This window comes from Lontra canadensis, unplaced genomic scaffold (assembly GCF_010015895.1).
Source record: "Lontra canadensis isolate GAN:19392208 unplaced genomic scaffold, GSC_riverotter_1.0 scaffold14, whole genome shotgun sequence".
Lineage (NCBI taxonomy): Eukaryota > Metazoa > Chordata > Mammalia > Carnivora > Mustelidae > Lontra > Lontra canadensis.
The window spans coordinates 24,117,162-24,143,515 of NW_022631008.1; the positions used below are offsets into that span (position 1 = coordinate 24,117,162).

At 43.3% G+C, this 26,354-nt stretch overlaps 1 protein-coding gene across 2 annotated transcripts in view; it reads left to right on the top strand.

Annotated features, from left to right (window-relative positions):
- The window catches only part of SOBP (sine oculis binding protein homolog), a 159,380-nt gene that overhangs the window by 80,695 nt on the left and 52,331 nt on the right, over positions 1-26,354 (top strand). Inside the window, exon 5 of one of the 2 annotated variants that reach the window (XM_032858249.1) lies at positions 13,762-13,857. The exons of the other annotated variant lie outside the window; for it this stretch is intronic. Coding sequence (XP_032714140.1) covers positions 13,762-13,857 — 96 coding nt within the window. The remainder of the gene's footprint in view (positions 1-13,761; positions 13,858-26,354) is intronic. 2 annotated transcript variants of the gene reach the window in all.

The window sequence follows — 26,354 nt, forward strand, 5'->3', positions numbered from 1 at the left end:
CCGAAGGCAGATGCCTGATGACTGAGCCACCCACGTGCCCCTCTGATGAGAACATACATCAGCAAATGGTGCAGGTGTCCTGTGTTACTGAGTCAGAAACCAAGTTGATAGAGGGTGATGTTAGTAGCTGGAAAATATGGACTAAAGGGAGACGATTTGAATGGTAAGGAAGGAAGCAACAGTAAAACCTTGGTTGAGTTCTTCCTTGGAAGTGTGGTAATGACCGTGGAATTCAAGGTATAGTAGCCTCCATGAATCCCCAGCGGCTCGAGTGGATAGGAGCTGCTCAGCCCATGTAGAAAGTTGCTTGATGGAGATACTGCTCATGAAATAGAAGAGGAGATGGAGAGATTAAAAAAGAAAACAAGGCTTTATTTGCAGGGAGCAGAATGGGTCTTCAGATGGCAGGAGAGAGATAGAAGTGGTCATTAATACTGATCTGTAGAGGGTTAGGATCCTGACTAGTGGGGGTATTTATGCCTTTCTAACAGTCCTCAAGTCTACACCAGGGTCTTCTTATTGACGTTGGCCTTTGGCTGTTGGGCGTGCTCTAAAGTTGCACACAACTTAATTTTAATCACGACTTCAATGATAAGAAGAGAGTGAGTCCCTGTGGCCTTCCTGCCAGCTGAGTTGTTCTCTCCAGAGAAGAAAGTGGGTCTGTGAAATTTAAATAACTCTCATATATTGAGTGCTTCCTCTGTTGCAGGCATTGTGCAGGACATGTGATGAATTGTTTTATTTAATCCTTGCATGGAATTTCTGAGCCGGATGTTATGTCCCCTGTTTTACTGCTGGTGCCAGAAATCAAACTCAGCTCAGTATTGGCACCAAATGTCCCTCCTCATCCCTTTCTGTACGAACATCTTCCACCAAATGGCACATGGGGTGCTTGGCCTTGGAGAATTTGCTCTCACTTTTTCTTGCCTTTTATTTCCTTATCATTCTTACCTGCTTATGAGAATATTTTCTACTTCTTGCCTTTTGTGGTTTACTTTTATTTACTTTAAAAAAATTGTGATTACTTAAAAATCTAAATTTTAAATAGGATATAAATGTGTGATATTTGACACTCCAAGCTGTGTATGGTTAGCCCTTGGTGAGGGATCATTTGTTTTGTTATCATTGAATTTAAAAAGTTAAAATGTGTTGGACATGTGGGCTGAATACCATTCATTGTAGATGCTTAGTTATTCAGTTGTCTACAATAGCCAAACACGTGGTAGACGTTCAATAAATGATGAATGAATGAATGAATGAATGGGACCTAAGGAAAAGGTTATATGAGTGCCCTTGTCATTGTTGTCTGCTTTCTGTGGGGGTCACAATGCCACATAGAGTGGTTTGGTACTCTATAAATACAGAGTAGTACAACCTCTGTTTAGAGAATTAGACAAATCATTTTTATCATTCCAAGGCAAGGGTCTGTCATTCCTTAAGTCAAAGGTATGAAAGAAATTTCCTTATTTTGCACACAAAGATTCTTGATTGCATGTAAATACTGCTTATTTTTACTAATAAGGGAAGAATGATGTTAGTAATAATTATATCAAGTGATCATTCTTATTCCCCTTTTACTATTTTCCACATCAAACCATAACAGTTTTCTGTTCTGTGATTAGATAAGAACCACAAGGAAAGTTGTATGAATTTAGAATCCTTTCTCCTTGAAAACACAGCTCAGTCTGTGTTGATGCCCGAGAGAAGATTTAGGCTCCCACTCTCTTCTTGGAACCCCATCATCTTAAATCTGTAGGATTTGCAAATGAAAAAGAAGAGGGATTTCAAAACAAACAGCCCCCTATGAGAAGACTGTCAACTTCAGGATGTGCCCTACCCCATTTCCATGCAGAGTTTCTCCTGCTGACCTGGAGGACTCCCCTGGCAAAGGCCTATCTCCATGTGTACTCCCCACCCTCCCTCTTCTTCCTTTCTTCCCTCCTTTTTGCCCCATACTTAAAGTCCAGAATACTTGGAAAAGCCATTGCCCTCCATCCTGGTGGGCTTAGGGTTTTGATCTGCTCGACCTTTGGCTGTGTTCTTGTTACCTATGTTGCCTCTGGCCTAGTAGACTGACCCCCAGGCCTTGACTCTCAGGGAGGTGCTGGCTTCCTTGACCACCTCCATTTGAGCTGCCATGGGCATTGGTGGGTGCTTTGCCACATAGAGGGGGAGATTAGAGGACAAAGTTCTCTCCTGCAAAGACCCACAGGAACATTTGAGCCATGACTTCTCTGCCTTCTAGTAATATCTATAGCTTCTCTTGCTCATTGTCAGCTAACATCCTGTGCTGACTGAGCTGCTGTGGGAGAGCCAATGTGGTGTGGGGGTCAAGAGCCTGCGCATGGTGTGCAGGCACCTGCATTTGGACCCCAGTTTGACCTTTGTCAGCTCCTGAGGTTTGGATAAGTTACGGAACTTCTCTACACGTCAGACTCCTTTCTGGCAAAATGGAGGTGGTAATGGTAGTATAGACTTCACAAGAGTTTGAGGAGCCAAGGTCTGCAATTGGTTAGCATGGAGTCTGGCACAGAACAAACTTTAATCTTAATTTTACTGTCCAAAATGACATCTATACTGAGTTTTCTTCCTTTGCGGTGACAGCTCTGTGATGCAGTCACTGATTTGGAAGTTTCTAGAAGCAGTGATGTTCTCTCCAGCAGGGCCCAGTCTGCAGTCTGGGAGCCTTCCTCTGACTGGGCTTCCAGTTATCTCATATCTAGAACCACACTGGGCAACTGAGATACCAGGGCACAGAGGGATTGGAATAGTTTGGGAATTTTGGTAACCAGAAAGGTTAGGTGAGAGAGGGAATGGGGCAGGGCTACTCACGGGGCAGGGAGAACTACCCTCTCTTATTCTCAATTATACCATAAAGAGAGAGGATGTGGAAACTCAGGAGACTTTTTGTCTTTTGTCACCTAGGCTTTGATTCCAGAATAGAACTCTTGGAAATGTAATAATAATAATAATAATAATAATAATATCTTTAAAAAGGGGTGACAGAGGAACAAGTGTTAACTGAAGTTATCATCTAAAAACGGACCTTAACCCGATGCTCAGCTGTTGGCTTCAACAGGCCTTTTCCTCAACACAGGCCAAATTCTGCTGAAAGGATTGTCCCTTATTTACACATGTCACCGTCCCACCTTTTATTACTTCCAATCATCATCTGCAGAATGGCTGGGATTTAAAACAGAGACTCCAGAGGATGCCATTTGAGCAGAAGCTTCTTGGCTGCCATCTTTACATTTGTCTCCTCAGAGAGGCTGATCAGTCCTGGGTTTGTTTTATTATTGTTGTTGTTGTTGTTGTTGTTAAAGAGAGAGGGCTCTGGAGGGGGAGCAGAGGGAGAGAGAGAGATTCTTAAGCAGGCTCCACACCCAACATGGAACCCGACGTGGGGCTTGATCTCACCATTTTCCCATGATTCTGGGATCACCACGCAGGCGCCTAGTCCTGTGTTTGAAAACAGGGTGGTTTGGACTTGGTCCCTCTTAGCCTGACGGTGCCTCTGCTAACAGTTCGGATGTTATGTGGCTCATAGTTCGAATTGTCCAGTTCGGAATCACATCCTGGCTTCACGCTCTGCAAGACCCAGAGGGCAGAGTAAGTAGACGTGTTGCCTTGTCCTTCTCCCTTGCCCGCCTGCAGAGGCACAAACCACAGCATCACTTTGTTTGGTCACAGCATTTGTGTGGACAGAGCACAGTAACAGCCAGGATTTTACTCCTGGTCTTGGTCTTTCTTCCTTATGTCAGGCCAATTTTAGATCTTTAAGGCCATTGCAGAATTCTCACTTCCATTTCTGACTAAAGAAATCTTATCTTTAGGACACCTTATGTTTTGGGCCCCATTATAGGGTTGCTGACTAGAACAATGTCCCAGGTCAGAGTGGCGACCAGGGTGGGATATTTTTCTGTGGCTGTCCAGAGCGGAGAACCAGAATGGCCATTTCAAGGCCACTGTCTATGGAGACCGCTGCAGCCAGGCCAAGGGCATCGATCAAAGTGTCCAAGGCAGGTCCAGAGTCAAGGGTGAAGGTTGAGAGCCAAGAGTGGTAGAGATGTGGCCTTGAAGCTGGATCTGGGAGGGAACGATTGACGAGAGTGCTGAATACCATGGGGCTTCTACAGGCCCGCTTTGCAGGTTAGTGGGGCACCCCGGGGATGGGGTAGACTGAGGCCCATGTGAACCATGCAGAGAAGATGTAGGCAGCCCTATTGTATCTGGACCCTCATTATGGCATTTCTGTGGTTGCTGGTAGGAGATAAAAAAGAAGGTTGGTTTGAGCCCTGAACCTTTATTACAGATAACAATTGTGACATCATGGTCTTTGACAAGGATTGCTGCTAATTTAAAATTTATAGTCCTTGGCCTCAGAATTGGAAGCTAATTCAAGGATACAGTTGTTTCAGCTCATGCCTCATGGCTCTCCATGACTGCCATCACCCGGGTATGCCCTTTGAGTTGTTTCCTTTAGAAGTCACGAGAGACACACACTGACTCATTCATGTGCTCTTGCATGTTCCCCGGGGTCCGTCTCCCCTTTGCTAAGACCCATATATGTGTGACGTGTCAGGTCACAATGAAGGGTATGTGCTGTGGCAGGGACACAGAGCAAGCTAACTCTTCCAGGACGTGACTCTAAGCCTCTTGCATTGTCCTCTCACCGGCTGAGATAATTAGCCATCAACCTCACGGGGACTGCATTACTGTCGCTGTGTCTCAGTTTTTCCCCATAGTGGAGGGTGTTGTGGTATTGAATAGGAGCTGGTGAACTGGCCTTTGGCTCCCCACAACCCCACCCTTGAAGAATCACCACAATCTAGGCCCATGTCTCAGCGAGGCAAGACAGTGACTTAATTTCGCCAGTTCATCGAAGAGAATCCTCGGCTTTGATGAACTAACTCATGCTAGCCAAAGCCACAGTCTGTATTTATATGCCAGAGGGCCAGGACTGAATGAGATAAGACACACAATGTCCTTTAGAATCCGCACAGCACCATTTATGGGATTAATTAAAAAAAAATCATATAATACTAATACTGATTTTAAGAAATTCACAAAGGAAATTGCTAGAGGATCTGAACTGTTGAGGGAGCTCTGGGGGACACGTCCTTCTGGAATTGATGGGCTTGGGTGTCATAATCAATGATCCAGAGATTATTTAATAAGAATCAGGTCAAAAAGGTTGTTTTGTTTTAAGGATTAGTTTTATAAATTTTGAAGTAGCATCTTGCTCAGGCTGTGCCGGAGACTCCCTGACTCATGTTTGCTCTTGCTACTTTTTTCCTGGGCTCTTTGCAGACCACCCCACCCCCTTCCATAATATTTGTTCTTCAGCACTCTCCTTTCCTGGTTTCCTTGGAGTAGTCCGTCTTGGAATTGAAAACCCAAGAAAACCAAAGAATTATGAAAACCTCCCTTAATTAAGTAATATATATTTTTAGCTTCATGACATCAGTGTTTTCAAGTTATTTCACACTGGTTTTTTTTTTTTTTTTTTTTTTTGGACCATTAGCAGAGAAGTAGCAGATTATTGAGTACAGGGTAGGGGCCATGGAGACAGATTGCCTGGGTTCGAATCCAGGTTCCAGGCCTCGTTAGCTGTGCAGCTTTGCGTGCACTCCGTCATCTCTCTGTGCTCGTGTTTCCTTCTAGGTAAGACGGAGACAGTGACAGTACCTACTCATGAGTAGTTGTTTGGATTTGGTATGTGTCTGGGCGCGTGTAGTAATGGGTTAATACATGTAAAGCCCTCAGAATGGTGTCTGGTTCATGCGTAACAGCTGTAGGGATGTGAGCCATTCCTATGAATCTTTGATAATACCCAGAGCAGTGTCTTCATCTGGTTCTGGTGTGTTTCCTATTCCCATGTGAGGCCAGGTTATGTCGAGGGAGACTTCCTGTGGGTAGTGAATCTCCTCCATTACGTCTGGATCCTTTCCTAGTCTTACAGATGGGGTCCTCGCCTGCTTCGCATTTCCTTTCATTTCTTCGGTCCATCCCGAGGTCTGTAAATAAAGACCGGAGTCCAGCCCCTTCTGCCTAGGGATTTCAGAGAAAAGAAATGAAAGGACCACCTGAAATGCCTGGATTAGGCCAATTATTTAAGTATTTTATAGGTGCCAACGGGTAACAAAGTGGAATTGCCTTCCTTTTGTTCCCCCTCGCAGGACCCTGGGTAATAAATACGGATGAATAGTGAGTGAAAAAGCCAAAAGGCAGTCGGTGGGCGGAGGCGGGAGGTGGGGGACGGGGAGCCATCAAGGAGCCCGGATAATCCACCACGGATCAGGGGTCCTGGGATAATCAGAAGCTGCGCGGGATGGGGCGGTGGCGTGGCTTTCGCAGAGAACACAAAAGGGGGCCTCGTGCCCCAGCTGCCAGGCCTTACCTGCACACCACTTCCGTAAAAGCAATCCTTCACCGAAGACACTCAGGTGACCCGACGAAAAGCAGCATGAGATGAATCCAGCCATCCTGTCCAATCGAGGGAAAATAGATTCAAAAAACTGAAAAGCCAAAACAGGAATTTGCAGAACCACTTAGCAACTGCTCTGATTATACTGGACACAGCTGTAATGTGCTGGGACGAGCATGATATATTTTAGTTCGTGTGGTAGCCGTATTTCAGGCTGATGTGGAATCTGTTGCCGAAACTGTCATGCAATCCATTAGGGCCTCTGAGTAAGGGCAGCCATTAATCAGACATGAGATCAGCCCGCCAGCCTCACGCACTCACCCATCTGAGTGGCTCTGACCCGACATCGTTTAAGGAGATGCTCATGGAGGCCATAAACATGATTCGATTGCCATTATCTTCATGTTGCATATTTGCTACCGTTATTCTTTGAGGACTCCAAATTGGATATTAAAAATTTATGATATATATAAAGGTTGGCGTGGAGTGAAAAAAGAGAGCTGCGGCAAATAAGTCCGTCTCATCCATCAGAGATGTGGGAGCTGTCAGAGGAGCCTGGCAGGTACGGAGCTTGGAGAATTAGGAGGAACTCCACTGGGGAAACAGCTTCTCCCCTGGCCTACTTGCTAAATGGGATTTTAACTACATTTTGTTAAAAGAACAGAGTAAAACAGCCCCACTGCAGGAATCCCACGGTCAGTCTTTGATGACAAGCTAATGAAAGGGAGGGCAAGGGATCCTGATGGAAAATTAGTACTAACGTGAATTGAGCAGATGCCTGGGTCCAGAGAGTGATGTTTCTGGGTGCCTGGGGTGTCTCCGGAGCAGGGAGCCTGATGCCAGGCAGGAATCCTCTGTGCAAGAGAAAGCTCTCTACCCAAGCTGTGTGCACACACAACCCTGTCCATGAACTGTGCAATTCTCTGAGAACTGATGTTTGCCGAATTGAATATTTGCATGGAAACAACTCATACTTAAGGGGATCCATTTTTAGAGGCAGGTAATTCAGGGTAGAGGAAAACAACATTTCTGTGTCTTAGCTTAAGGAAGAGCAAAGGATTAATGAATGCATTCAACCTATATGAACGGGTTTCTTTGTGGTACATGGTACTCTGCTGAGCATGGGGGCCTCATACATTTTCCTATAAGTGGTTCCCAGTCTGATAGGAAAGATAAGACATGAGTCATAACTGAGATGAGTTACACCAAAGAGTTCCAGACTGACTTGGGGCACTAGGACTAGGTGAGGTATCAGAAACAGGGAGAAAGGCACTGGGTTGGTTAATCTGGGAATGGACTTAGAGGAAAAGAATTTGTTAGACAATGACCAGAGGTTAGATAGAGTGGGAGGCACAGGGGAGAAACACGAGGATGAAATGATTATTATCCAAAGCCCAAATTGAGTACGAGAGCTATAATGAGGCTGAGACTCTAGTGTCTGACTGGGTGGGACGGTCAGGTGTTGGGCAGAAGTACGTAGAAGAGCCAGTGGAAGGCCCAGGTGGGAGGCAGGAGCAATCAGAGAGCTCTGGCAGAGGCCTGCTGAGGCTCAGGTATGCAGGTGACTTCTGGGGCTCAGGGGCAGGACACTCACCTCTGGGGACTGGAGTGTAAGGCAGAATGTCCGGTTGCTAGGGTTGACGGATTGGAGCTCATTCACATACTCAACTAAGTCACTCACTCACCATTTATGGAGCCTTTATTATATGCCCAGCAATAGATGAGGCTGTACAGATTTACAGCTGAATAGGACATAATTTCTGTACTCAAGAACCTCACAGATTAGTGGGGAAGATAAACATATAGGAGGTCATAATGCAATGCAATGCAATGGGTAGAATGGAGATACACACACATACACACCACATATACACACATAGAGGGGTTCAGAGCCCAGGTTAGGACCAAGAGGAAGAGGTCTGGAATGATTTCCTAAAGGAGTACAGTCTAAATGAATGCTTAAAAGGCGTATAAGAAATTTCCAGGAGAAGTCATGAGAACAGCTGAAATCTAGTTTTACAAACAGAAAATGGGCGGAAAGGACAGGAATCCAGTTGAGGGGAACTGGGCATTCAGTCGTGAGGAGTTGGGCCACTGAGATGATCATAACTGGTCAGAACTCAGCAGAAGCCGGAGTTCCTCCACGGGCCTCCCTGTGTTATTCTAGTCCTGGGCCAACATGGGCTGAACTTCACTGAGGGGCCCAGACACTGGGCTGACCTTTAGGTCAAGTTCACAAAGATGTTCACAGCACACAGAAAGGCCACGTGGGATGGTTGCAGTTTATTCCTCCCTGAACTTCCTCAAGAGGAACGTGTGTCGGCATTTGACTCAGGAAGGAGAGACCGGACACGGGACATCAGAAGATGCAATTCTAAGAGTTTCCAGAAGTGGAATCCCTGTGCTTTTGTCTTGACTTTTGAAAAGAAATTCTGTTACTTCTGATTCGCAAAATGAGTTAGAAAATATCAAGATTTTCCCTGCAATGATTCTTCTCTAAACTCACTCCCGCAAGTTTGAGACGCGCTATTTTTGATATCCTCAAGTCGGCTGGTGACACCACATGTGTGAGCTGACGGGTTCCACATCTGCTGGGGCCCTGGAATGCCGAGTCTGGAGGCTTGGCTGCGCTCACCCTGGCTGTGGCTCCACGCGGAACCTTCTCTTGTTTTCTGAAGAAATTCTGAAATCACAGAGACGTAGAGGTGTAAACTCCCATTCATCACCGGGAGGTATTAACTGGGAAACCTAGTTATCTTTCCACTTAAATGGCAACAGTGTTAACCTTTTTGTTGAGTCAGAAATCTCTCTTTTCTGGGGTAGGCCCGTGGAGCTGTTTTTAGAATGTTCCACATTTTCTGAGGGAGTCCTCCAGAGGGGAAAAAAATGCTGAGCTTGCTCTCATAGGCACACGACACCAAAGCTTTGGCCCAAAGGAAGAACTGAATTCTTTGAAAGAGAATGAAAGATTGCCGTATGTAAGAATCAAAATAAAAATGTGAATGGCTGATGATTCACAGGGAAAGAGAGGTGAATCTGAAGTTTGTTTAAACCAGAGATTTTTGAAGTAGAGAGGCGATTAGTCTGAATTTCTCACATAATCTAATATTTATTTGAATGGTGGGTACCACATGAAAATGGATGCTTGACTGTCAGCAAGAGGGGGAAATCCCCTTGCAGTTTAAATGAAGGATTTTTACTTTTAACAGTTTAATTGAAGAGTTTTTCCTTCTATTTTATGGTGAGAAGCAGAGCCTTCTTAGAATAATAGATTTTAAAAAAATGCACCTTTGTTCTGACAATCACATTTGTAGTAAAATGTAAGGAAAAAAAATGCTTCCCATTTGCTTTTCCCCAAAGTTGGCCTAAATATCCAGGATAATAATCAGAATAAAGCTGTTGAGAATAAGACACATGGAGAGAGTTAGTTCGTCATGTATCTTGGCATTCCTTCTGTCAGAACTGGTCACTCCAGAACAAAGTCAGACATCCACACGGTGTCTCCTGGCCCCAGGAAAGGCCAAGAACTGGCGGTGGGGTGGTCTGCCCTAAGACAGGCAGTTAGAGAACCCATGGTCTGTGGAGACTTTTAAGAACAACAAAACCAGCTCAAAGCCTTTCTGCTTCATGTTATTACTGTGACTGGATATGTGGAGTATCTACAGGGTTTACACACCCCTCCCTGCAGGGGTTGTGGGCTCTCTCCATCTGCCTGCCTCGATACGCCATTGTCTGTACCCCAGATAGGGCAGAGGCAGAAGGCGGCACTGGCTTCAGTATGTAACAGGTTATAAAACATCCTAAAATGATTCTATGTGTAGGATAAAGAAGCTCCTAGGATTTTATCTAACATGGCCATCAAGTGACTGGGAATGAAAATAGAGCTCACTCCCGGAGAACACTTACTGAGCACCGGGCACTGGCTGGGGCTCATGGGCCATGGGTGAGGAACCAGGCACCATCCCTCCCCTTAGGAAGTGTGCGGTCTTTGGGTGGAGGGACAAAAATCCCACCCATTGGCATCAAGTTGCACCTGTGTCCAGTCTAAGAGAGGGCAGGTGGGGATTTTTGACTGCTTAGAGAGATCCAGAAAGACCTTTTGAGGAACTGGTCTAGTAGGTCTTCCAAGATTAGTTGTCAAGCCAAGGACTAAAATCAGAAATTTTTTGCCTGCAATCAGCTAGAGTCATGTCCTCTCTCGAATCTTTTTAGAACAAAACCCATCTCGAGGGCCGTAGCCTACATCCTTTTAGTTATTGTGGAGCCGTCTATCCAGTGAGGTTGGGACGTGGTTGGAGCACATTCTGCTAACACTCTGCCAAGGGCCTCCTCTCGATACCCCTACTCTGGGCATGCCCCTTAGCTCAGTGGCTCTCAGCCCTGCTTGTACGTTACAATCCCAGAGCTTTTTTTTTTTTTTTTTTAAATTTTAAAAATTCCCCTGTCCAGGCCCCACCCTGGCCCAATTAAATCAGAATCTTACAAAGGTGGGGCGGAAAGGGGAGGACACACTCCACTGTCCAAAAGCCACCTGGATGACTCTAGCATGGGCCGGAAGAGAGAACTCTCTTGCCATCAATGAATACACTTAATTTCACTTAGTCTAGGAAGAGGAATTTTAAATTTTACCCTAAAAATACTTCAGAATGCAAAAAGAAACGCTTTGGCAAGAGGTGGGCGAGTGCTTGTGTCTGTATACACACGTGAAGGGTTTGGCACTCGGTCTCCGTGCACGTGATATGCTCTCCAGCTTGGTGGCGCGTGCTGGAAACGCAGCAAATGGCTGGAGGGTAGAACGTCTTAGACTCTGGAATCAGGTTGATTGGGAGAGGCAGACCCTTCCAAGGGCCATGGAGTTCCATACAGAGGCAAGTACACAGCTCAGTGGAGAAGCAGATTTCTGGCTTTCTCTCTTCGCTTCCAATTCTCCCTGTCTCCCTCTCCCCTCTCCTTTCTCTTCCACTGCTGCTTCATTCAACCTCATAAATTAATAATTCAGCTTCTTTGAGGAACCACCTTCAAATCTTAGACAGTGGGATTTCTTTTCTTTATTTTTGTCCTTTAAAAACATAAAAAGCATTGTGATCACCTTACATGTAAGTGAGATGGATGTATTTTTGCCACCAGTGTTGAAAATATCCCCAGGCATCTGGTGTGTATGAATGTGTACACATAGTACACGCATAATAAACATATTCCACCTTATGAATATTTATACACAAGATACATATATATTGAATATAGACATATATATGTAAATAGTAGCCCTCGTAAACTATATGCTAACTGTGTTTCCAAGCATATGTATCATAGTGCACCAGGAATATAATGAACCTACCACCAAGTTTAGCCTATTTTGAGGTGGCATTTTCTGCAAAGTTGTTTATGGTAGGGTCTAGTTGCTCTCCATGTATTTTTTTTTTTCCATCACTTCACTGTTGGTTAAGTACTAACTCAAAGTAAGGCACTGGGCATGGCAGAATTAAGAAAGATGAAATAGATGAAGTCCCTGCCTTCAAGAGACCTCACAGAGCCACGTAAAATGCACTTAACAAAGAATCGAAGAATGTAACGTTGTTCCTACCCATTGACTTCTTTCTGTTTTTCCTCCAGCTGCCTTTTATTTATACACTCCACTTTAATGTGGGCCCCATTTAAGATTCTATTAGCTTAGACCCTGATGTAGCTGCAGCGTAGGGCTCGAGGCTGTGAGAAGGACCATTACAGTTTCAGTGCCCGCATAACCACTGGACGTGAGTGGTGCTTACGCTCGCTGTCGCATGTAGCCCAATCCTGTAATGGCATTTTTATGTTACTCTGATTTGGCGGGGGCAAGGGGGGTGGCAGTTTTGGGGGAAGGTGTCCTAGAAAGGCACCCGATCCCAGAGATGTTCCTAAATTTCAAAAAGGAAACCAAAACAGAGCAGTGTCTTCTCCCACCAACTTCTTGTAACCCAGATGTCCCTGGCCGTGACATTCCACTTCCAAATTCCATCCCGTTCCCTCTATGGAATAAGTAGCAGAGGCCTGTATTAAAAACAAGCAATACATCCTAAGATGGACAAGATCTGGATCCGTTTCCAAAATGACAGTACCTCGTCTAGCAGAGGAGCTCTGAGTGATACTTGTCAGCGGGCAAATTTCACTCCATGGAAGGAGAAACAATACACAAGGGCTGTCATCGCTGTGGCGCAGACGTAGACGCATTGTTTTCTCCCCCTCCATCCGTACATCACAACAGGTAGTTCTCAGCTGTTTCCGTGGTGCCAGACATACATTTTATCTAAAGAGACAGCAGACAGAACTACCTGCTGCTTCCTGTGCGACTCTCCCTGTGTTTCTCTCCTTTTTCCTACTTCACTTGGGCTTTTTAAAACCAGCTGGCAGGGAGCCAGGAGCTCATCATTTTAATGCAGTGCAAAATGGAATATGCATAATTATATGCAAGCCATATGTGAGGGAGACAGCTCAGCTGTGAATTTCAGGAGGCCAGGGAAGGGAGAGCAGCTAGGGCTAAGATGAGATCAGAGCAGAGCACGGTGCAAGTGTCACCCAAATGAATGGTTTAATGAGTGTGCTGCAGACACGCCTCCTCTCACCTACCTCTCCCTCTCTCCAACGCCAAACCAGAAACCGATGGAGATTAGAAAGCGAAGACTGTATGCAAGCGGTATTGCTAATGGGTTCTGTTAATGTCTCCATTTAAACTTCAGCTTTCTTAATTAACAGTGTAGATCAAAATAACCAGTAACTTTTAACGCAGCTTCTTAATTAAATCTATTTTTTTACTGCATTCGATTGAAGAATCGTTGTTCTTACTAGATCACTGCTCCTTTCAGATCTTTATTTAAAAATCAAGGGGAATCAGTTTATCTCTGACAGTATTACAATGCAAAATATAACAATGCAAATTGCTTTTCTTATGGCCTTGCTATTAGAATTTTTTTTAAGTGCATTATCTAGAGATTGCTTAAGCATGCCAAAAAGTTTAAACACGTACGTATGTCATATAACCCTGAATGTGCCACGAAAAGTCGCGGGAAGCCCGAAGTGGTGGTAATTTCCAACCAAATTGTTTGATTTTGGTTTGCTTCATATCATTTAAAATATTACACCACGATGAATTTGCATGTTCAAACCAAACTATGTAAAGAAAAATAAATCCCAAATTTTTATACCTAAAAGGCGTACTGCGTATTTAAACAAACTTCTTAATAATGTTGTTATTTCTGGATTCCCGTTTGTTTAATGATCTGAGCTGTTATGCTTTTAGCTTTTTTTTTTTTCTTCCATTATTTGTAAGTCCCTAAATAGGCCATTATATTTCCCTTCAGGCTAGAGATGAAGATGGACATGCTGAAAATTTTCCCCAGCAGCACTATGCTAAGGAAACTCCAAGGCTTGCCTTCAAGAATAACAGCGAACTACTTGTAAGAATAACATACTTACAACAAGTCTAGAATGTTACTTTAGCACAGTGAAAACAGTTTTTGCAAGGGTTTGTTCATTATTACATAATTTATGAAGTATTATAGTTTTTCTGTATAGAGTTCTAAATGCTAATTCTGCTATCACTGAATATTAATGATAAGATCTCAAGTTGTTTGCAAATCTTTTATATCTGATTATAGAGCTTGGATGGCCCTGTCTTTATTAGCTTGTTTTGTATAGTAGTTTATCACCAGCCATTTGGAGAATGGCTAGTAAAGTTAAAAATACAGAGAAAGACAGTGGATATATGTAGCTTGGAAAAAAAAAACAAAACAAAACAAACCAATCCCACCACCTCTCCTCCTCCTACTTCCTAATTGTACACTATTTTAGGACACAACATGGTAATATTTTGTTCTGCTAGGAAAGATGGCAGAGTTGACACGCAGTACTCCCTTTAGAAGTCAAGTGTTCCTACACTGTCTTGCCAAGCTCAATCAGGCACTTTCGTCTTTCCTATGTAGGAGAAGTCAAAGCAGCGACAGGATGCGGGGATGTTTACAAGTCGTGAGAGAGAGGATATCAGCTGTGACAGGGACTGTGTTCCAGCGTAGGGTTAATTTGCTGTTCATTTTAGCATTTACAGCAAGACAAGATGAAAAGCAAGCAGGAATGCCTATTATATTTCTATTAAATGAATCTGTTGGGACCTAATGTTCTTGATTAGCTTTTGAAAATGAGTGCTCCGCAATGCATTTTCTGTTTACCTAAAGTAAACAGAGAATGAATTGTCATTTATTTAGAGATTTAAACACTGCTTTTGAGAATGAGGCTTTATGAGGGATCTAGCTATATTGTCCCTAAATGTTCTTTTCCCTTCAGTTGCATTAAAGCAAAACATTTGCTCCAGCTAAATGAAAACACTGAAAGACAATGAAGATACTCAGTTGTTACATTCCGAGGTAGTCTCATTTCTAGTTAGTTTTTTGGCCCACCACGGTTCGGCTCTGCCAGGTCTCCGCATTAGGAAATCCCACATGTAGCCGTCTTTGGACTTAGCACTGATACCAACTGTTCATGAAAAACAAGGTGTCCAAAGAGCAGGAGAAGAGAGAAAAATACCGTGCTTACCCATCCTAGCCACAGCTGCTAGATGTTCCCAGTGAGAGAACGCCCTTCCCTGGTCTGCGAACTGCGTAACCACAATAGCGCCACTCACTCCGTGTGTCCTGTCCCTTTGACCCACCCATCCGTGGGCCGGTTTGCTGCTTAGAAATGCATTTTTTTTTTTTTTCTGAAAATTCAACTCACCTTATATTTTATCTTAGGGCTCTTAAACTTCCAGGTCCACTAGCATGAACTATTTTGGGGGAAACCTTTTTCATTCATTTCCGTTTTAATATTTCACTCTATAACTGTGGTTATCCAGCTGAAGACTGTAGGCCATGGGCCATTTATGCTATGTTTTGGTATCAAAATGCTTTGGGGAGTATCTAATTTCTTCTTAGAGAAATTGTTAAACAAGTAATATGCCATATTTGATTTTTCTTAAAAAAATATTTATTTGTAAAATGAATGCGCTTGGGTCCCCATTGTGGTCAGTCTGTGTAGGAGGAACTAAGACATACATGTGAACATCTTTTCCATCAGTCTTTAGAGAAAATATATGTTTAGTCGTTGCTATGCTTCAACACAATATTGTGTTAGCAGTAGTTTTGAGAGATTGGTATAATCTTTGTCCTTCTTGTCACTGTTAGAAAAGCTTTATTTTCGTCAGTACTTTTCTGTGATAAAGGAAAAAGGGAGAGTAAAGAGAAAAAAAAAAACAAGTAAGCTTATTTCTCCAAGGAGAAATTTCATTTTTTTCAACTGCAGGAGAGGCAGTGGTGTTTGTGGCTGGTTATGAAGCCTGGAGAAGTTATGTTACTGTACGAAAGAGACTTGTACGTTCTTAAGAGAGGAATAAGAAGTCCTTGGAGTTTTCTTAGTGCAGCTTAGAGCAAATTTTTAAAGGTTTCACAAAAAAAGACTGCAAGTCCCGCTCCAAAGTGCTTTCTTAGCTTAGAAGCCATTTTGCGTAATTTCCTGCAGCAAGAGGCTTGGTGGGTTTAGAAAGCAGAGGAACCTCGTGGGGGATGTCAATGACCCTTGGGAGAAAGCCCTGGGGCACAGGTTCCTTCTAGGCTCCCACACCATCAGGACCCTGGGCTACGTGGCTAACGCTTTGGGCCACACTTTCTGACAGAGAGTGCCCCGGCTAGGTAGCTTGGACACTGCCTCAGACTTTATTAGTCACCGTTTGTCGTCTCCGGTCTCTCTCCCCCCACCCCCAGCCTCTGCTTCTGGGAAGAGGGTTAAGTAAGCACAACAGAAGCAAAGCAAAATCCACGCGCGGAATGCCCAGGGACACCTAAACAGAAGGCCCTGACAGACAAAGCACTGGCTGATAGAAAGATCCGCTGTGCGACTGGAGACCCCTGTAGGGTATTGATTTTTCCATTTAAATCCCAAACCGTGATACGTGCCTTCACACTTAACGTCCAACACAGATGACTCAATATATCGCTCGGTGGCCAAGATGCTTTGGTTGGTGGTTGAGCAGCAGCTTCCTTATGCTTTTTATTAATTTGGAAAATGCAAGGCTGTCAGGATGAGTGACATTAGATAAAGCTTGAGGACTGTTTGATAGAAACACAATTCAGTGTGGCCCCATCTACCTCTTTGATAGGCACACACACGTGCACACACACACACACACACACACACACCAAGGTATTTTGCTGGCAGAGCTGAATTTATGACCAAGGCAAATAACTTTCAAGAAGAGAAGCTGTGGAAATTCACATCCCATTAACACTCCAGTGACATGACTTGTGGGAGTCCCAGAGAGGGAACATTTAGAACAAGCTATAGGTGTCTAGCCTCTGCACCAAGCTTCACCTCCATTTCTGGTCCCTTTACCATTTTTGCCTCATTCTTTTGGGACGAGAAGGCTTTCTCTCCTCTTCCCCTGTTGCAATGCTCATATGGATGGTGGAAGTTGTGTGTCACGTGAGGAGGACCTTTACCATGTCATGAGCTCACACCTCACCATCCAGGACTTTCTCAGTTCTTAAAAGACAGCAGAATTTCAGCATAAATACAGCAGAAGCTGGGTCCCTGGAGGGAGAAGACCAGTAGCTAAAAGAAGAGGCATGTTGAGAGGGTTTGGGGGAAGGAACGGAAGGCACCCAAGCCTACTCCCCAGGTGTTCTCAAGGCCAGTGCCGAGAACATCACTGCAATTGAAGGAGGTCAGAATAGAGTCAAAGGACAGCAACAACAGCCTCGTGTAATCGGGTTGGGAAGAAAGCAGCTCTAGGAAGTCTGAAAGGAGAAATAAGAGAAAGGAAACTCAAGGGGGAAATCAGACTGTTTTCCTCAGTTCCAGATTCCCAAGGCATTGCCGAGACATCGACTTTTCCTGAGGCTGTTAGGGGTGGGAGTCTTGCAGAGGGTGGGGGATAGAGTCTGCAGCTGGGAGGCTACATAAAAATAGCATCAAGGAAGAATTCTTTCTGGTCACTCAGAATGCCAGTGTAAGGAGAAGATGAGAAGCATTTTTGTTTTGTGGCCTGTGAGCCGAGGTGGTGGGGAGGTGAGATGCTTAGGCAGATCTTCTGTGGGCTGATTTGTCCATCTCATTTCCTTGGGAAAGTAGACAAAAGTTGGACATAGTCCTTAGGCAGAACTTCTTTGGATTAATATGTTGTTCAGTTAGCAAGACATTATTGAGCATCTTCTGTATACATGGAATTATACTGCACAGTGCTTTTGGGGGACACAAAACAGAAAAAGGCACAGTCCCTTCCCTGAAGGAGCTTACAATTCAATAGGAAGAATAGGCCCATATAGTATTGTAGTCATCAGGAATGTGGGCTCTTAGGGCTTCCTGAAAGTTAGAATTTTGCCCCAGCCAGACTTTAACTTACACTGTATTACTCCAGGGGTATCACTAAGGATCATAAGTACAAAGGCTTAGAATTTATGGTGACACATCTGGCATTACAACACCGTGGATCCTCTTGGACCTCTCTGAACCTCAGATCTTCATCTACAGCATGTGATAATAAAAGGTAATAACCTCAGAAGATAGTGTAAGGCTTGAAAGCGATGACACATTTAAAATGCCTGGTACCTAGTAGCCTTCAGTAAGTGTTAGCTGCTATTATTATGATTCTTCTTATTGCCATGATTGTTACCATTACCCAGTTGGCTGTGCCCAGGAGAGCACCAGCAAAGTTCTGGAGTACAAAGGAGGAAGAGATTATTTCCAAATACAGTAATTAGAGACTTAACAAAAGAGGAGGACACCTTTGATCTAGGCCTTAACATGGGTTGGATTTCCAAAGCTGGAGCTGAGGTGTAAGGGAAGGGGGCATTCTAAGCAGAGGGAAATAACTTGGCAAAGACGAGGATGCAGGAGAGTATAGACCAGGTGTGCTACCGGCCGGTGGCCCCTAAGTTGAGCGGAGTATAGAGTCCTTGAAGGAAAAGGGGGTGAGCCAGCAGGCTGGCTCGTTTGCACAGGTTTTAATAATTGACAATATCCTATCAGGTTTGGACGTCAGTAGCTCTACTTCATGGAAATTCCTAGTGCTTCTGTGGATTTAAAGAAATTATTATGGAGAATCCCTAACATGCACAAGAGTAGAAAGAGTGATGCCATTGACTCCCCTGTACCTGTCACCCAGCTTCAACAATGATCAAACTACTAATCTTGCTTCATCTATTGCTTTATTTTATGACCACCCCATCCCCCCTTTAGTCCACTGAAGGATTGTGAGTGAAGAAGCTTTTTTGGCTTCTTTTTTGGTAAAGACTTTAGGTCCCCCATTTTTCTGGCTAGAAAGAACCTGTTGACCCTGGTTACATTGGGAATTGAAGCTTTGGGACTAAATTCACATAAAACAAATGACTTGGTGATGGCAGTGGGCTCTTCCCTTCCTGCTCAGTCCGACCTTGCAAATCTTGGACATCAGATCTAGTTCAGAAAGCCCTGAAGGTAAAAAACACACCACAGTGCCAGTGGTGACTTGAATTCTTTACTTTCAGGCCCATGGTTCTAAACGTATTTATTTAAAAAATGAAATCAGATCTCTTTGCGACCCAGCTCAGCTCATGAGTATATGTTGGCCTCATAACATCAGCGAGGGGCTGTTCTGGGGTTGCGGTCACATATTAGCTATTGTTAGAACTTTCCTGCGAGATCATGGAAACCTAATGAGAACTGGCCCCCCCCACCAAAAAAAAAGTGATAGAAACAGCCATATTTCCCTTGAAATTGATAGGCTTTTCAAAATAGGTATAATTAACCAAAACCCCTCCCCTTAACACTTGGTTTAACAGAAAGTCAGATTCATGCCCCAGCTCAGCTTGAAGTTCCTGGAGAGCAGCACAAGGCATCGAGAACATAAATTCATGGTGACACACTTGGACTTCCATCACATCAAATAAAATATCATACGACATTTGTGTATGTAGTTTGCCGTGTGCCAGTTTCCTGAAACAGTATTTGTAACAGCCCCAAACATGTCAAGTGACCCAGAAACCCCCGGGGACCGGTTGCTATCTAGAGAGAGTTGGCCTCTGCCACCATTTTCACATCCACCCTCCGGATCCCTTTAGTCTGGGGCTATTTGGCCCCAAACTGTGCTCCCACGGTCTTTCGAAATATGTTTTAGAAAAGTAGAACTCTTTAGAAAGAGAAGGACCCGCGTTAGACTAAGCAAGGGGCGGTGCCAATGGAGGTGGTGCAAGGACGCCAAGCAGCAAGACCTCTCCTTGGGCGGGGGCGGAAGGGGCGTGTTCTGCCGGGGCTGTCGTGTTCCCCCTGCATGGCCCTCTGTTGCCATAGGTGCTGTTGTTTCACCTGCTCTGGCTTGCTGCTGCCCTTTCTTCCCAGCCTCCTGGGTCCCTTGCTGCTGTGCAGTCAGGGTGGAGAGCCTTCCTTTTCTCCCGTAAAAAGACCCTCTGTACTGCAGTAGACCATCTCCTTTCACTCCCCAACGAGGCAAACCTATTTCAGCTCTCCCTTTTTAGTTTCTTTATGTGGTGGGGAGAAGCCATTTGGGTAAGGGCTAGAGTTCCCCAGCTTCTGCACTCATATAAGCACATTTCTTGGAGTCAGGCACCCTTGATTGGATCTGGGACCCTCGACTGGATTAGGAGATCCTCAGTCCTCAGCAAGCTCCCTTTTCCAAGACATGGAGATCTTTGCCTTTCTAGTTTTAGGGCAGTGGCACAGAAAGGTCAGAGGCGTGATGGTTTGGTTTCATGCTGACTTCTCACACAGTACCTTGCAATGGTTCTTAGAGCCAGAGAGAGTTGTGGAGGATCCTGTGTTCTCCAAGGGGGTCAGTGTGGTGTAGTAGATAAGAGTGGGTATCCCACTGCACACGTGCCTGCTGCACAGCCTGGGCAAGTAAGCCCCACAGGTCTTAATAATTGACAGTAGAAATTATCTATTTCAGACAACTGTCTGCCCTGAACTTTAGTGTTGTTATCAACAACATGAGAATCAACACAGTACATACCTCATAGGGTGGTTTTGAGGAGTCAGTGGGATCGTGTGTAAAAGTATGCATCTTACAGTAAAAATTCAGTAAGTGTTAGTCTTATGACTAATAAAATGGAACTAGAAGGTGGCATTAGTTTAAACAAAATCTTAAGGTAGATGCTGGGAGTACCTGCCTTTATTCTCTAACTAGAGTCTCTTCCCAGTTGATTGGGATAGAAGCCCGTATGTAATATTTTAACTTCAGAGAAACCCTTGAACATCTACCCACTTGCCTGTTCATACTGAAGGCACCAGGGATGCCTGTTGGCTGCCTAGCCGATATTGCTGATTTGTGAGGTACTGCAATATTGGAATGCTTTTTTGAAGAAGAATGCAAAACCTTCAAAATATAGTATGGTGTTGCACTGGAGAGCTTGGGCTCTTGAGCCAGAGTGTTTGGTTCGGATTCAGGAATCTCCACCACTCCACCCACTGGCTGTGTGACCGTAGACAAGTCGCAGAATGTCCATGTCTCGTCTGTAAAATGAGGACAATATCTGTCCAGTAGTGCTAGTATGAGGTCCAAATGAATGAACACCCATAAGGTTCTGAGAACAGTATTTGGCAAACAGTGGTAGTTAATCAGTGTTGTGATCATGATTATTTCTTCCAAGCCTGCTTTTTAAACACATCATAGGGTACCACTTGGCCACATTTTCTAGGAACAGATTATCTGAAAGTCTTGGGTGTGCACATTTGCATGCAAAAAACACAAAATTTCCTTTTGAACAATGAGAAGGACAAGATATATTAGGCAGAATATTCTTAGAGCTAAGCTTTTTTTTTTTTTTTTTTTTTTTTACTATAACTCTCAGGGAAGACTCTCTATATGATCAAAGACCCCTTCAATCTTGCCGTGCCATTTAATATTAAAATTGTTACTCTTGGAAGTATGCAACTAAGAAATTAAGTGCAAAGCAAAGGAAAAATTTTAATTTACACCTGGGGATATCTGCAGTAGCAAATGGATGTGCCTGTTAAGGAAAGGAGACAAGAAATCATCCTTTGTGGGGAGCCTCCAATATGCCAGTACTGTGCTCAGTCTTTATACACTTTCCTTTAGACTTTTCATTCTCCCTAATTTTGATCAACAGCAATTGTTATTTTTCTCTTTACACGTGGGGAAGTTAAAATTCAGAGATGTTCTGTTCTTTGCACTGGGGGTAGAAAGGGGATCCAATGAGCAGGCGTGGGCCAAGGTTTGACCCATATCTCTCTGACCTGTGCTGGAGGGACCAGGTCTGATACGCCCTTCCATTCCAGGGCTATGTGGGTGGAATGAAGGAATTAAGAAATTAATTCAGAATCATTCTTCCTGGCTTCTTTATAGTACAGTTCTTTGGGAGAGTTCCGAAGCCAGAAAGAGCATCCATGAGAATGTCAGGAAGGGGAAATTATTCAGAAAGGCCTGTAATATTGGAGAATTCCCAATTGCGTAATAAATTGTGGGGAAAGGAACCAAAGCATAGGTCTTCTAGTTTAGTAGACTATAGAAAATATATTTTTCAATATGATATAAGCATTTGAGTATGTTATTTTTAATAAAAATCTGACAGCAATAGATTGTGTATGATAAGTGCTTAAGTCTTCTTTTGAAGATTTGGATTCTTTTCGTGGACAGTAAGGCCATTTAAAAAAGAGCTGACCTTAAAAAAGGTGGGGTGGCTGACCTCTTTTGATTTAGTACTGTGGTATTCCTCAGAGTGAGCTGACCCACATCCTTCAAGATTTCTGGCCATTACCCAGAGTTGGGTGTCAGTCATACCCTCCCTCATTGCTTTAATTGCTAGAACTGAACAATCACCTAAAATACCAAAGAAAATTCACCTCTAGTGGCTTCACAAAACTGCAGGTCGTATATCAAGCAAATCCAGAAAATCAGATAGGATATCAATTATCAATATAAAAGTGCACAAGTAACCAGCCAGAACTAAAATCCATCATATTCAGCCCCGTGTTTGGTTTATGGTTGGAAGAACAAGCTAACCAAAATCTCTTGGGAGAAAAAGGGAAAGGGTATGAAAAATATTTGGAGTTAAGAAGAATGACATTTGTGAGTAATAAGGGAGGCAAGAAATTGGAGGTGGTGATGTGGGGGTGTTAGGAGACTGGTGAGAGGGAATTTTGAAAGGGAAGAAGGAAGATAAAAGCCCACGATTAAGCTGCAAATGAACAGATTTGGACAAACAAGAATCCTTGAAAGAATGTATTTTCTCATGGCATTCGGCTTGAAGTCTTTTTCAGAATCATGTATTTTGTACGCGTCCCAGTCTTCTGGTCTGAGGTGTCAGGCCTTCCTGGAGGGCTTCCGTCTCCTACTGCATGACCACATGCAACCCAGAGAGGAGGTTCTATTTGAGTCCAGGTGAAGCTCCCTTGGGCCGAAAGCTCTGTGGCGCTGGACCTTTGTTTTTCTAGACTGTATCCTTGAGCAGTGCGCTTGCCCACGTCACATTTCATGGAATGTAAAATACACCCCCCCCCACCAACATCTCAGAAATGGGATTGTAGATGATCATTGATGACCTGTCATTTTTGAATTGGCCATGTTTTTCCCTAGCAGTGGTATAAAATAATGGTATCTTAACAACAATGATGACATAGATTCCATGAGCTGTGGAGATCAGTGCTTGGTGATTTTTCGTTGAATGAGTGCATGCAATAACATATCCCCCAGGCTCTAGTTCAGTAAAAGTGAAATACTTTTGGTTGGCTCTGGATTGTGCGATGGCCACCAACAAGTTCAAGTGGGGAGCTGGCCTGTGGTTGTCGCGGCTGAGCACGTTACTGCTGTGTACTTTCCCTTCAGTGGAGCTGCAGATGACTTTGTTCATTTTCTCAAGCAAACCAGTGAAGACAGACCCTAGATAAGCCAGGTTTAAAATAATAAGCACAACTTTTTCCTTAATTACCCAGAAAATAGCTTAATGTTCTACCATGGGATTGCACATCCACCAAGATCTCTCTTGAAAATTCATGAAGATACATTGGTCGAAGAGCCACGATTTCTTTCTTTTTCCCCGTAGAACATGCTGTAGGTTACATTAGGATAAAGTATGGTTTTTTATAAATCAAGAGGCCCTTCTCCGTCATCAGCACAGTCACCAACATCTCCTAGAGAATTTCCCAACCTACTGAAGAGACAAATACACATGGTGCATTTCCTACACGTCCCAAGTTTCATAATCCACGTTCAGGATATTAGCTTGTGCAGGTCAAGTTACACCCTTAACTTTGTATGTGAAATACTCTGCTGTTTTATAGCGGTCAGATCTCAATATGGTTTGGTTTCATTTTCATGGAAATTTTGAATCTGATTTTGATATGGCGGCAGGATCTGTCTCCCACTTCTTTGTGGGAACAAGGAGGGGAAACCCATGTAAACATTTTCAAGTGTCAAAGCCTGAGGTGGGAAGAGGGCAATATTTAAATATTGCTCACTGTGCTTGGATAAAGCCTTTATATGAAAAATAACCAGATTATTACAACATGTAAAATACTGGGAAGGCCTCCGTTACACACCCATTTCAATCAGTGGTGCTTTTAGCTTCTAAATTGTCTGATAAATGTGTGAAGATATTCCCAAGGAACGAAACATCATTTTTGGCTTGGAGAAAATATTTATGTATTTGCCAGAGAGTTTGAGTTTTGAAATTACATGGCATTGTTGCATATATATGTATAAAATACACTATATGAAGGCAGATTGTTATATCCTATGTGGAAATGTAGATACATATATAAAGGAAAATGAAAATAAACTAGACCATTACAGAAGTGCTCACCAGCCTGTGGCATCTAACACTTCTAATTTATGCAGTATTTTTTCCTATAACAATTTGATGTTTACATATGAATACATAAAAATAAATAGCATGGAAAAATAAAGTTGTAATGAAATATTTATTTTCATTTTTCCTTAGCATTTTGAAATTTAGACAGTGTTCTGACTGTCATCCAATCAGCCAGGTTGGAAATTGAGCTCCATCAGTGGCAATAGCCAGGCCTCATAATTCAAACCCAAAAGACCTTTTCTCGAGGGATATATTCTTCCTGGTTAATTTGGTCTGAATAGTTTCTTATATCTCTAATTTATTCTTTTATATACAGTGCATGAAGACAATGTCGATAACCCAGTGCGATGTCTATGAAGATTTAAAACCTTTTTAAAAAATCTGGGCATTTAGTGTCATGGACACACACCTGAAAAGGGGGCACGAGTATGAGAGTAGGAGGTTATGTTATGTGTGTGTGACCCAGATTATGAAGACAGTCTTCTTTCAGTTTTCTCCAGTGCTGTGCTTAAAAGTCATGTGTTGCAGTGCAAACAACATATAAAATGTGGGCCCTTCTCATAAGGAGTTTATAAACAAACTGTCCTCGTATGAGCAATGAACTTCTAGTGAATAGCAAAGTGCCCGATGGGTGCTATGCTGATTAGGGAATAGAAATACATATTGGAGTCTAATGTACACAATAAGGAAGCGAAGGGATGGGAAAGATGGTGGGATGGAGTCATCAAGAGTAGATGCTCAGAGGGAGGGACTGGGCTGGTCCTTGGAGGGTGAGTGCACCATAGAAGGGTATCCCAGAGAAAGAGAAGACTGTTTGGGAAATGATGATGAGGGAGGTAAGCATCGAGCACATGGCGGTGGTGGTGGGGGGAGTGCGGGAATGGGTAGTAGAGAGAGGCTCCTGGATGTGCCAGGTGAGAGAATTTAACTTGATAGGTTGTGGTCAAATAATAAAAACAGTGAGAAACAAGCAGGTAATCTCACGTTTGGTGTTTTAGGATGTGGGGCTCTGTCGTAGGTGCCTGAGCCAGGAAGTACTATTATGAAAGCAGTGCTTTCACAGGTTGGAGGACGGGAATGGGGAGGCTTCTAGAAGGTGGTTAGTATGGTCCAGGCAGTGGGGACAAAGGGTTCTCACAGCTGGAAAGGCAAGAGACGGCAAATGGCTGGCCAAGAATGTTGGTCACCAAGTTCTTATGACCATGCTAATATAAATAACAGGCAAGGATTTCATCTCAAGCCAATTTTCTTGTAAATTTAGATTTCAGATAACAGTCTTAATTGAGTAAGTAGCTAGATGTGGTCAGTGGCAAAAACAAGATCAAAGCAGAAGCAAGACCCTGACGTTTCAAATATTTGTGATCCGGGGTGATTCAGGGATCAGTGTGATGAGAACTGTAAAAATACAAACTGGGGGGGAAAAATGTTCTTAAATTTGGGTAATTTAAAGAAGTGTAGACCCTCCATTAACAAGAAGGCAATATTCCCTTCCCTCCAAGAACAGCACAGGGTGAGTGTGGTGTCTGTGCCCTGGACTCAGTGGACTTGGTCTACTTCCTGGCTCTTTGGTTACTAGATTTGCAGGCTTGGGAAAATCAGTTTCTGCATCTGTAAAACAGAGATAATAGCTGTGGAGGATTAATGTCAAATCTAAATGAGATAATACACGTAAAATGCCTGGCATATAATAAGTGGTCAGTAAAAGGTAACTAGTAAATGGAATAAAATCCCTCTTCGGTGCTCAACTTTAAAGAGAAGGAAGGAAAGACAATAAATAAAATCTACATGACTCTTCAGAATCCTTTTATTTATTTATTTATTTGAATATAGTGGATGCAATGTTATACTAGTTTCAGGTATACAACATGGTCAGGTCAGAAAACTCTATACCTATGCTATGCTCAACCACAAGTGTAGAAACCCCCCCCTTTTTTTTTTAAGTGAAGACAAATATCTTATCATACATAGCTTTTGATTCTATGGACTTAGCTTATTTCTCATGCTTTGCATATCCTGGATTCTAGAAGGAGAGCTGGTGTTAATTCAGTAATGAGCCTAAAAATTTTAAAGATTTTCATCAAATAAAAAACATTTTATTAAATATA